Genomic DNA, 12,811 nt, shown 5'->3' on the forward strand with positions numbered 1-12,811 from the left:
CTTGGTTAGCTGAGCTGCGACAATGAACAGTTTTGCTGAAATTGGTACACACAGCCCACGAGCAAATACAACCAACATCTCATTAAATGAATTAATTTTTATTGCTATATTGTCAAGTTTAATATTTTTCTAAAAGAAAAACAAATCAGTTTACATATAGGAAAGTTCCAAGCAGACAGCTATAGATAATATAGCCGTTAGAAAAAAGAGCAGAGCTAAATAGGATGAAAACAAAAGCAGTAAGCAGCAATAAAATTAATACCTACACAAAACTAGCAGTGCAATAAGATTAGCTGAAAGCAGCTTTACGTTGAAAAAAAAAAAGTTACTTAAATACAGAAATAGCACCTTACCAAAAAGAATTGAGCAATGTAAACTTGGTAGGTAGATTCAAGTATAAAAGTTCTCCCAACTCTTGTACCAGAATGAAAGGGCTTCACAAACCCTGGACAGTGTAGGGCACACACCTTCCCTCAGTGCCTACTCACAGCTGCGTGTCCTTAGCAGGGTCCCCAACAATTATTTCTTTTACTAAGTAATACAACGATAGACTCAAGATTGCCATTGCTTTTCCGCTTCTCCAAATACCCAAGTCTAGCTTAGCAGTCCATTTTCATCAGTTGCTCTGTAAGGAACACATGTTCTCCTGACAGACACAACCACCGCATCATTTTATTTTTTTATGTATCACGAAGCCACATAAAAAAGTGTGTCCCGGATACAAAAAGGATTAGTTCTCAGTTTTCTGTTGCTGAATATGGTCACAGAGTCTTAATATTCTCATTTAGGGGGTTGGTTGCTCCTTAACACCCCTCAAGAACCGTGAACTCTCTGAGGTTTTTATGGTCATCATGTGAACAGAATAATAATTAAAAAAAAAGGGATAGCAAAGAAGTTTAATAAGTGGCGAACATCCAAAAACAGTGAGGGGAAAATCAGATTGGGATGTCTTCCAAATGTAGACCTCTCAAGTGAAAATATTTTTGTGGACGTTCTTAAGTATGGTATATTTAAAAATGCATGTACCCTGTGCAGATATAGATGCTGTGTGTCCTGAAAAGGGCATATTTTTATTTGTTTCAATAAAAGTATAAAACAAATATTAGCTCATATTAGCTCAGGGTAATCATTACCAGGAAATTGTGGATGATTAGAACCATAATTTTATCCATTTAATGCTAGCAAAGATTGTAAAAAAGAAAAAAATGCCATGTTGTAAACTTTATAAGTTTAGTGTTGATAAAAATTTTATATAATAACAAATTTATTTAATCTGGCTATCTACCTCAAGTTTTCAAAAATCTCGTGGGGTAATAAGGCTAATATTATCCTGTAGTTAATATAAAGCTACTTTGCTCAGACTCCCAGAGTCTCTTAAATTAATATTTTTATTTCATAGAACATTTTATTGGGTCCAAAAATAATAAAATAGAACCCTACACCAAGATTCTAAATCTAAGAAGCTTAAAAAAGAAAGGGAAAAAGGAAGGAAGGGAGGGAGGAAGCCACTTACTGGAAGAGACAAGAATGAGGTACATATCAAAAAATCTAGGAATAAAAGAGCTAGTTTGGCTACTTGATGAAATCCTAAAGCAATATGGTTTAACAAACGAGTATTGCATAATTGTTTCCAGAATAGTATTCATGTTAGCACAATGAAATCCCTGCACTCACCACTTGTATTTTTCAGAAAAACTCTGAAAAATAACTGGTTTGCATACTCTTGGATGCTCAACATAATGTGTCCATTTTCCCTCTTACCCTTCCAATAATAAAGAAAAAAAGCAAAAGAAAAAATAAAACGATCACCTATCTTCCTATATCAAGTTCCACATCATTAGCTCTTCAGAATTCTACCACAAGGTCCCATCCAGGTTCCAATTTTCCATATAATCACTTGCTACCATCCTGATTTATTCAATAAACAGCGATTCTTTGAAGGCCTCCAAACCTGATACTCTACGGTTAACATTTAAATAAAACACCCACGGGGCACAGAGTGAAGGGAACTGCACATGGTAGGATTTTTACAAATGAACAGTAAACACCTCACGGTTCACACGGGTCAGCTCTCAGGCTGCTGGCGTCCCTCTTGGTTCTCGCGCCCAGACAGGGTTAGCACAGTTCAGTATAGCAAGGTGTGCCATTCACAGTTATTTTGGTCTTGACATTCTGTCATGCATATACATTTATCCACATTATTAGCAGGTTGTGAAGTAAGTGCAGGGCAAATCATAGGAAAAAAGTATAAACATTCAAGTCGTCATACCCTGAAAAAACATGTGTTTTGCTGTAGTTGTAAACTTTTTGCACTAAATCCCATTTCAGGAACAAAATAAATAATACCATAGGATTCACAACTGGAGTTGGCTTCCTGGTGAAGCCTAAGGAAGCAGTAGCTTTTTGAAACTGCAGAAAGGAAGTTTCTCTCACCACAGATCTATAGTCAGGGTGAGGGGAAATACATGCCCAGAACGCTCACCCTGGTTAAGTGCTAGACAGCTCCCCCTTCCCCCAGCAGAAAAACCACAAGGCTCCAGTAGCCTGTTCAGATCTACTTCCAGCAATAAGAGGATTCTTGAATCAAAACCACAGAAGTCAGTCGGTGCTTTCACTGTGACACCACGCACAGAGTCTGGACTCTAACTGGTACTGAATGCACAATTAGTAACAATTACTTTCCGGAAAACAGAGGATCTGTGATGACGGGCAGGTAACCAGAACCAGTGGGTGAAAGAGGAAGGACGTGTGCCAAAGACCTGACGGCCTGCGTTCCGTTTTGCATCCAGCGTCAGGGCATCACCTGCGACAGGGAAGTTCAGGTGGTTTGATCCCGCCCCCGCCTGGTGAGGCGTGGGGTTAGTCAGCCCCGCTGCTGGGGATTTCGAGTCTCCTCTGTGCCGAGCTGGTGTTTCGTGACGGATTCCTCTCTCTTCTCCTAAGGACCGGGTCTCCTAGGCTGCCAGGCGTCTTGAAAAATGTCTCACGATGTGTGCGTCGGATGCTCTTGGGGGTCACTGGAACCGGTGACTGAAAGAGCAAATAAAAACAGCAGTGAGGTCCAAACTGTCCTCGATCTCTGAACTAAGTAAACCCTGTCCTGGCCTGCGTCATTGTGATCTTCGTGTAAGCGTTCTCTCCTTTGCACTTTTCTGTCACACTCATCTGGGTTGACCTTCCCAGCACTTACAACTGAAATTAACTTTGTTATTTCGTGTGCAGAAAGGCAGCCTAGCAAACAGGTTAGAAGGGTGCCACTGGCGCAACCAGCTGTGTGACCTTGGGCAAATTACTTAACCCATGTGTCCCTCAATGTTTTCATCCATACAACGGGGATGACAGAAGTGACGACTTCACAGAGCTGCACGAATTAAACAAGATCATGTTTATCAAGCACCTTTTAGACCACACTGGGCAAATAGCAAGTATCTGCATCTGTCTCGCCGCTTTTTATTTACTTGCTAATATGTATCCTCTTGTGTTAAACGTTGATCTCCTTAATGTTCCCTCAAAGGACAGGGGACTTTATCCTGTTTACTGGCATATCTTTACTGCCTGGATCAGTGCCTGGCACATAACTGGTGATCAGAAAGCATGTTATTACATTATAATCACCTTTAGAAACTGTTTATTTCAATGTCTAGCAACGTTGTCAGCCTCTGACAGACTTGTCTAAAATATTTTTGGCCACAGCATAACTCTTCCTCTGTGAGAGAAAAGTAACCACTCTGAACAATGCCTAAGGCATAAGAGGAAATCAACACATACTTACTGACTGCTACAAATGGGAGTTTAGGGGGAAATAGGGTATTGATGAATTTATATTGATTATAATAGTCTTATGTGTACATTTGTATACATTATATGTATCTCCTGTCTCCTAAACACTGCATTTTAAGAAATGACAGATGCTAAGAATCTTTGTGTTAGTATCTAGACTTCTGTTTCTCTCGATTATTTCTATAGCTGTACAACGAAAATTCAGGGTGGTCTCCTTTATTGATCTACTGAAATGAAAGCCTGGAGAAATCATCTGACTATTCAGCATTCCTCACAAATCCCCCCTGAACCATCACTCAAATAAGTCCCTCTAATTTTAAGGAACAGATTGACAACTAAAAATATTTCTGTCTTTAAGGCACAGCATTTCCTGCCTTAATATCTCCATGCTTTATAAAATAAGCAGATAACTCTGGGTCTACAGTGGAAGCTAGGAAGACCTTGACCTAGAGCCTCCGTCCTACAGTCATGTGACTTAAAGCTAATTAAAGGCAGGCAGACCCCATCACAGAGTGATGACCTTCCTGGGCTCACTTTAGGACTCACCTGCTGTAATTTTACTACAGAGACTGGATGCCCCCCATACATGGGGGATTCAGGCTGGATGGTGTTGTGTGATCTTGACATCACAGGGCTCAGGTTGAGTGAGCCTGGACACTGAAGCTGAGGGTCTGCGGAGGAGAGTGTCGATGATTTTGGATTAACCATGTTTGCAGGACTGATGAGAAGATGAGCCGTTGATCCGAGGCCAGGCAGGCCAAAATTCACAGGTCCCACATTTGGGATAGCACCAGGGGCAGAGGAAACTGGCCTGGGCATTGTGGGAGAATAGAGAACAGGAAAAGTGCCCAGCGTCGGGGATGGTAAGACCATGCAAGGAATGCTGAGTGATGGCAGCTGACCTGAAGGTGGCCCCACAGGATGGGGGGTCTGACTGCCAGATAAGAGCACATTGAAACCATTTAATCCTGAAACAGAAGCAGAACAAGGTAAGTCAACATAACAGGAAGATACCATTCCAGCTCACATCCCGCACGGCGCTTCCAAATGAGAAAGAACCCACAAAGAATGGATTCTGCCTGACCAGCCAACCCCCTTCCCGTGTTCTCCCCACCCTGCACTGCGTCTCCTCAGCAATGGCCACGAATGAGATCCCACAACCATCTGTGTGACAATGTGGTAGATGCCCAGGGCTACTGAGAGGGTCAGTTAATGTGAGTTCCACGTCGAGGAGGAAAATGAACTTGGATGGAAAAATTGTTATCTTTATTCTTACAAACTTCTAGCAAATTTATATTTCCCTCAACTTGGATCCTAGGCAACAAATCTGACAGTATTAATAGCACCTTGACTTTGTCACTAGTAAAAATTATTTTTTGTTTTGGTACAATTGGCTTCCCCTTATAATCCTATGTATTTAATAATTTTAAGCATTTGTAAACATTGTGAAGAGGAATCCACAGGCTTTACCAAAGTGTCAGTGGGTCCCTGGCCTAGAAAAAGCTAATAATCCCTGTGCTGGGCTGTCATTTTCATTCGGCAGGAACCAAGTCTGTTTCTTGTTCATCAATGTATCTGCACCACTGAGTATCATGCTTACGTCAGACCCTCAAAAAATATTTGCTAGTGGAATAAAGAACATTTTCTAGATAAGAGAACAATAAAAAAACAGCTGCCTAACCTGTGAAGTGAATGGAAAGCTGAGGAAAATCAGTTAAAGTCTCTTTGCATTGAGAGCAGCTTTACGTACATGGTGCATATCTTAAAAATTAGGTATCTATTATGTTTCAGCTTTATTTTGAAATACTAACAGCACTTGAGTCTTTCTGTCAGGTCCTATTATTGAAGTGCTTCGGATGTATGATCTTATAAAATTTAGTTCAATTTTGAGAGCACTCCCATGGCATAGCAGCCATGGTTAGTGCTGCTTTACTGGTGAGGATGGCTGAATACTTCATGAAGACTGTGAGTGGCTTTGATGTCCAGCCCTCTGTCTCCAGACCTGGCCCTCGACCACAGTGAATGCTCAGTACCTCCAGATATGCGAGACATCGGCAGGCTAGCTGCACATAGTGGCCATGAGGTTCATGTTGTTCAGTAAACTGAACCAATGCCAGATTCAGCTGAATTATAAAAACAGAATGATCTTTTGAATTGTGCTTTTTTAGCAAATGAAGTTCAACGCATTAACAAAAAACTCACTTGCCCTAATTATTTTCCTAGTATCCTTCCAGTTGGTGAAAACGAAGACAGCCTTTGCCTTCGGTTCACAGAGGGAGGAAACAAGCGGTTTAGAGTAAAATGGCTCAGAGGCTGTACACAGCATCACTAATGGGCTACTTCGGTCAGGTGACGTGGACGAAAATTTAAAAATCTAATTCATGATCTGACTACCCCAAGGGGCCCTAAGACAGGGTGACATCCCTTACCGGCTGGCGACTGTACATAAAGATACTGCAGCAAAGAGGGCTCTTTGGTGCTTTCATTTTCTTTTGAAGACTTTTCAACCTCTGCATCTCTTGAAGAATTTCCCCACTCGGAAGAAACGCAGCAGTTTGCTGAAGCCTTTCCCGAAGCCTGTTCTGCAGCAGAGAGTTGACTCTCCATGTGAATGTCTTCGAGGGGCGCAGATCCTCCGGGACCCAGGGTCTTGGGAGAAGCGATGTCTGTGGAATCTGAGGGTTTCTAAGCACAACCAAGCAGGAACCAGAAAGGCACGTAAAAATCCCAGTAGTACATTTCAAGAACAGCCTTCTCAAAATAGCTAAGACATAAGCAGAAAGGTCAGAGATTGCCATGTGCCACACTGCATCGTGTATGTGAGTTGTTTCGGTCACACTTCTAGGAATGGTGTGAAAATCAAGGACATGTCATGTGCTCCTGGAGGTTTAGGATTCTGAAGCACAGAAATGATGGAGTTTTAATAATGAAAAACTGGCCATGGTATTTACACTATGAAATAAATTTCTGAGCTGCTAACGCATCCAGAGTGTGGATGCATCTTTTAGTGGCCCAGTATGAACGGCAGGATGGGCCCAAAGCCAGTCTTGGTTACCTAAGACATACCCCAGTCAGTCTTCCCTGCTGTTATGCAACCCCAGGCTATATACACAATTAGAACAATTCACTCTGGCGAGAGGGAGGAATAAAAGAGAAGGGGTCGTAACTAAGGTACTGATCTCTATGAGTCTGGCTGACCCACCATGGACTGCTGTCATGACCGTGCTTCTGCTCTCACAGTGTTTTACTGGTCATATCTCATTAACCTTCGAGGGCTACTTTGTGAGAGATACGAACAGCTCACATTTTTGCTCCCTTCACTTTGTAGCTGGGGAAACAGGATCTCTGAACAGGGATGAGAACAGACACAGACACTAAAAGCCAAATAGCACCTGTATTCCTGACTCTGAGACTCTGGTGCCTCCTGGATTACGGTGGCTATTTCAGTGATCTCAACTTGTTTGAAAACAACAACAACAACAACAACAAAAAAACAACAAACCTAGAAAGTATAGAAAAAGGGAGAAGATCTACAATCATGTTAATGGTGATTGCCTCTACGTGGAAGGATTATGGGTCTTTCTTTTCTATTTTTCATATATCGTTTAGCATTTTATGCAAAGCAGGAGCTTTATAGAAAGCACTTGTTTTTTAAAATTTTTTGAGTGAGTCTGTGTGCATGCATGCATGCGCTGGGGGGGGGAGGAGTAAGGCAGAGAGAGAGGGAGAGAATTTAAGCGGGATCCATGTTCACAACAGAGCCTGACGTGGGGCTTGATCCCACGAACCCTGAGATCATGACCTGAGCCAAAGTCAAGAGTTGGATGCTTAACTGACTGAGCCACCCAGGCGCCCCCAAAATCGCTTTTCTTATGGTACTACTTTATGGCAAGACTATGGGAGAGCCAGTCCCAGGCTTAGTTATACAAGTGATACACAAAATACCTTCCATTCCAGACTCAGTAGCTTATTAGTATCTGTGTGTCTTTACTGGGAAGGAATTCTGGGTTAACGGGATGTCACTAAACATGTCCCTCCCTCTCCAAACTCCCTTACCTTGGGCATGACAAGGGCTAGAGGGCTGTCATCATAGTCCCTGCTCTGTCTTTTAGTGGCTGGCTCCTCCTCTTGAGGCTTCCTCTCCTCACCCAGGCGCTTCTGAACTGAGGGTGTGGGTGACTGCTCTGATGCCGTGACCTCCAAGCTTCCACCGTCCCTCTCCGAACCTGAGCCTGACCCTGGGGACGGTCCCTCCTGTAGGTTCCCATACAGCATGAACAGTGAGGTGGAGGGCACGTACACCAAGGGCTGGCCGGTCAGCAGGGCTGGCTTTGGCGTTTCCCCGTCTGAGGCGGCAGAAGACGGTGAGACACCCGCTTGTGCATTCAGACCATTCTGCATGGAGAAGGACTGCAGGTCCGTTTGGGCCACAGAAAATACTTGGTGCGCTAAAGGATTAACACGATATTCTGAGTCAGCAGACAGGGTAGGGGAAGGAGCAACAGGGTCCAGGCTGCTTGACAGAGGCATCACTCTCTTACCAGCAAAGGCCTTTCCCCTGAAATGAAAAGAAACATAATGGGTCTCAACAAGTTATCGTGTTCCACCAGCTCCTGATTCTTTGCCTTCCTCCAGAGAGATGTACCAAAGCAGAAATGAGATAATGCTGCTGACGCTGCTACTGAAGTGTGCCCCTTGAGCACCTATTAGCTAATCCCAGAGGCAGGGGCCCATGTAACGTGGATAGATGGTTAGGGATTGGGAGGGCCGCCTTTGAGGAATCTCAGGTTAGAGCTCAGACTGGCTCCTCCCCTGCTTCTTCTACATCTACTAGTTATCAGTTAGCATAATATTATAATTGTTTTACATAATTATGATAATGATAGCTCTCTGCCACCAGTTTACGAGACTGAAGCTCAGAGGCTCATCAGCCTACTGAGGGTCACCCAGCTCTAACGTGATGAAGGTGGGCCTCACACTAGGCACTGTATGACATTCTGGGTAGATAGCAAAGACTGGACCAGAGTTTATTCATTTATTTATTATTTTTTATTTTCATTTATTTTTTTAAAGTTTGTTTATTTTGAGAGGGAAAGAGAGAGAGAGAGAGAGAGAGAGAGAGAGAGGAGAGGGGCAGAGAGAATCCCAAGCAGGCTCTGCACTGACAGAACAGAGCCCAATGCAGGGCTTGATGTCACAAACTGCGAGATGGTGACCTGAGCCGATATCAAGAGTCGGACGCCTAACTGACTTTAGCCACCTAGGTGCCCCCAGATCAGAGTGTCATTTAAAGGATACATCTGGGGGCGCCTGGGTGGCGCAGTCGGTTAAGCGTCCGACTTCAGCCAGGTCACGATCTCGCGGTCCGTGAGTTCGAGCCCCGCATCAGGCTCTGGGCTGATGGCTCAGAGCCTGGAGCCTGTTTCCGATTCTGTGTCTCCCTCTCTCTCTGCCCCTCCCCCGTTCATGCTCTGTCTCTCTCTGTCCCAAAAATAAATAAACGTTGAAAAAAAAAAATTTAAAAAAAAAAAAAAAAAAGGATACATCTGGTTTGTTTCAAATCCACTGTGACATAAATGAACTGGGCAGTGAGGAAATAAAGTTACCTACTAAATTATTTTCTGCCATTCTTGTCCCGTTCTGTTCAGTATCACAATTTTTAGGCAGAACACATGAAAAATTAACCCCCATTTAACATATGAGATTATAAACAATGTCTGGGTGTTTTCTATGGAAAAATGTCTAAATATTAAAAAACATTTATATTTCTAGTGTATTTTTGGAAACAGGTGAAGAAAATCCTTTTAAGACTCCTCTAAGAGGGGCGCCTGGGTGGCTCAGTTGGTTAAGCATCCGACTTCGGCTCAGGTCACGATCTCGCGGTATGTGAGTTCGAGCCCCGTGTCGGGCTCTGTGCTGACTGCTCAGAGCCTGGAGCCTGTTTCAGATTCTGTGTCTCCCTCTCTCTGACCCTCCCCCATTCATGCTCTGTCTCTCTCTGTCTCAAAAATAAATAAACGTTAAAAAAAAAAAAAGACTCCTCTAAGAACTAATCAGTAGGACCTATTTTGCCCAGTCTTGTTGTCCGTGTGCTGAAGTTAAAATGGAGGGCACCGGGCTGCAGAGGTGAGTGTAAGTGTCCGACCACAGCCTGAGAGAGTGATCACTACTACTTGGCTGTGAGAAGCTCAACATGGCCATGCTGAGTCTATCACTCACCGTCCTCCCTCTGGTCATCCATCCTCAACCTGTCTACCTCCACCAACAACAGCACCACCGTCTGAGATCCAGGTGTTCTTTGTGATGTCTCTCTACTTCGGTGAGTCTTGCTCACTCACCGTCTTACACTGATTTCTACTCTTCCGTCTGCAGCTGACACAGCTCAGATATACACCATGACACAGCAGAAAGGCTGCAGGTGCTGAATCCCACCTGCTTAATAAAAGCAGCCAGAGTGCTGTTCTCCATGGAGTCTACATAGTTCATTATCGTCTGTCTCATAAACCCAAACTCTTCCACCTGGCTTTCAAAGCTCTTTGCCAACCTGACCTATTCACCTCCAACACCCCAAGTTCTTTTTACGAATGAAGTTTCCCTTTACTATCCTATTTGGACAAATCATTACAGCTAAACTAATCGGCTTAATGTCCCGGTACTCCCTGACGCCACATCATAATCTGTTTCTTCCCAAATTTGTCCTTAAAAACCACTCTCGTTCCCTCATTAGCACTTCCTCTGCTTCTTCTGATAATACATGATTTTCTTCAAAATCAGACCCAAAATTTGAATCAAAGAGTCTGGGTTTGAATCCTGGGTTTGAATCAGCACTGTGACTTTGGGCAAGTTATTTAACCTCTTTGGGTTTCCATTTCCTTTCTGTAAAATGAAGAAAAAACAGTACCCACCTCAAATGTTTGTTATGATTAGATGAGTTAATATATATAAAACTTTTGGAACAAGATCTGGTGGTTCATAAACAAAGTTATCTATGGTAATGACAAAATGACTCCTGGAGCTCCAATCTTCAGTCCTCAGTGCCATGTTAGTAGTGGATTGCCTTTTCTCAGTGTATTTGTTTTTATTTTTTCCCATAAGCTTTCATTAGCATAGGGGATCCATTCTTCCTACTTTTGTGTCCTTGATGCTATATCCAGAACAGTGTTAGGCACAAAGGGGAAAAAGAAAATTCTTTTTTTTTTTTTAAGTATTTATTTATTTTTCAGAGAGAGAAAGAGAGAGAGAGAGAGAGAGAGAGTGTGTGTGTGTGTGTGTGTGAATAGAGGAGAGGCAGAGTGAGAGGGGACAGAGAATCTGAAAGTGGGCTCTGTGCTGACAGCAGAGAACCTGCTATGGGGCTTGAACTCACAAACTGTGGGATCATGACCTGAGCCAAAGTCAGACGCACAACCAACTGAGCCACCCAGGCACCCCAGAAAATTCTTAATAAACAAATAGCTGACTTCTGAGGAAGACTGCTAAATTTACCTTTTGATGGGTTGCATTTCAATGTGTTCAAAGTTAACACCAGAAAATAGAAAAGAATACACTCAGAGTTTTTAAAAACTACTTACTGTGAACTGTCTTCTATTTTCTGTCGGTAAACAGCTGCCAGACTTCCAATTTCTAAGGAGTAGCCACCTGATCCTAAAAAGGAAATTAAAACTCTTAACAAAATATGGCAAGAGACTTACACACACCAATTATATATAGTAGGATTCATTATTCACAGCTCAGGGATTATAAGATTATCTCAAATCCGTTCTGGTTTTGATTCAAAGAGAGACATTTCCAGAAGCTAGCTATTAGTGGGGAGTTCAGGTCTCATCAATAATTAGAAACAAAACAAAGAAAACAAGTGTTGCTTTGTAAACCTGATGACTGTCTGAGATGCATCAAACAGACCCAGTTGGCAAACCAGTGGGTCTTCATGGCTGACTAGGATGAATTTCAGGCACGGAGCCATGTTCATTCCCTGTGAAGTCAGCAACTCTTTTGCCCTCAACCATCCTTTTACTTCAGGTAAGTGAAAAAGAGGGCATGGCCTAGAGTCAGCTCATTTTAAAATGCCTGGGTAGGGTGACTGTTACATGACAGCTGACGGAGTCCACGGAATAAGAAAAGGCATATACCTTGTTCTTCTCTATAAGGGCTGCTGGGCTCTGAGTTCACTTTCCTCTGGATCCTCTCAGAAGCCTGAACTGTGTTAAAAGAACCATGTCGAGCCAGCCTCTGTTTTGCACAGACTTGAATCTGGCCATATGTTTCTCTTTTCAATTCTGGTAAGACAGATGCAGAAACATCCACTAGTTCTTCATCTAAATAAATGAGAGAATTGGTAGTGTTGTTATATAGCTATAATTCAGGATAATTTTAGCCTTTTTAGAATATAGCTTTGGGAGCCTGTAATTGTAATGGAGCTATCCTATAAATTAAAAACTAAGACAATCAAAGGAATTTTATGAGCCTTGTCTCAAACCCCAATTTCTTTAGATGTACTAATTTTTTTAAATTTTTTTTTTTCAACGTTTATTTATTTTTGGGACAGATAGAGACAGAGCATGAACGGGGGAGGGGCAGAGAGAGAGGGAGACACAGAATCGGAAACAGGCTCCAGGCTCTGAGCCATCAGCCCAGAGCCTGACGCGGGGCTCGAACTCACAGACCGTGAGATCGTGACCTGGCTGAAGTCGGACGCTTAACCGACTGCGCCACCCAGGCGCCCCAGTACTAATTTTTTTAAGAGTTAGTAAAAGACTATAAAGTGAGACCGAATTCATATATATTCTAAAATTATCCCAACTGCAACAAAAGTAGAGCAAAATGTTCTCCAACCCAAATTAGAATGGACCTGACATTTCAGATGCTTTCTTTGGGCAGAGATATCAAAGGAAAACCCAACCATGCTCAGCCCAACACACATATTTAGAGATTTTAACATTAATTGGGATCAGCCGCTTCTGCCACAGCTCTAGGGCAATGAGTATACGAATCTCTATTTTCTATTATGCTCTATTATGTCTTTCTTAGGCAG

The 12,811-nt window shown here is 42.7% G+C and overlaps 1 protein-coding gene across 1 annotated transcript in view; it reads right to left on the minus strand.

Annotated features, from left to right (window-relative positions):
- Positions 1 to 2,439: 2,439 nt before the first annotated feature.
- The window catches only part of E2F7 (E2F transcription factor 7), a 38,221-nt gene continuing 27,849 nt past the window's right edge, over positions 2,440 to 12,811 (minus strand). The window contains exons 8-13 of the mRNA XM_047067413.1: positions 11,910 to 12,095; positions 11,352 to 11,424; positions 7,837 to 8,338; positions 6,210 to 6,465; positions 4,327 to 4,748; positions 2,440 to 3,030 (exon numbers count right to left, since the gene is read on the minus strand). Of these exons, the coding sequence (XP_046923369.1) occupies positions 2,860 to 3,030; positions 4,327 to 4,748; positions 6,210 to 6,465; positions 7,837 to 8,338; positions 11,352 to 11,424; positions 11,910 to 12,095 (1,610 nt within the window). The 3' untranslated portion in view covers positions 2,440 to 2,859. The remainder of the gene's footprint in view (positions 3,031 to 4,326; positions 4,749 to 6,209; positions 6,466 to 7,836; positions 8,339 to 11,351; positions 11,425 to 11,909; positions 12,096 to 12,811) is intronic.

Source organism: Lynx rufus, unplaced genomic scaffold, assembly GCF_022079265.1.
Source record: "Lynx rufus isolate CCGP_SWC_20201006 ecotype Redwood Valley unplaced genomic scaffold, mLynRuf1.p SCAF_7, whole genome shotgun sequence".
Classification (NCBI taxonomy): domain Eukaryota; kingdom Metazoa; phylum Chordata; class Mammalia; order Carnivora; family Felidae; genus Lynx; species Lynx rufus.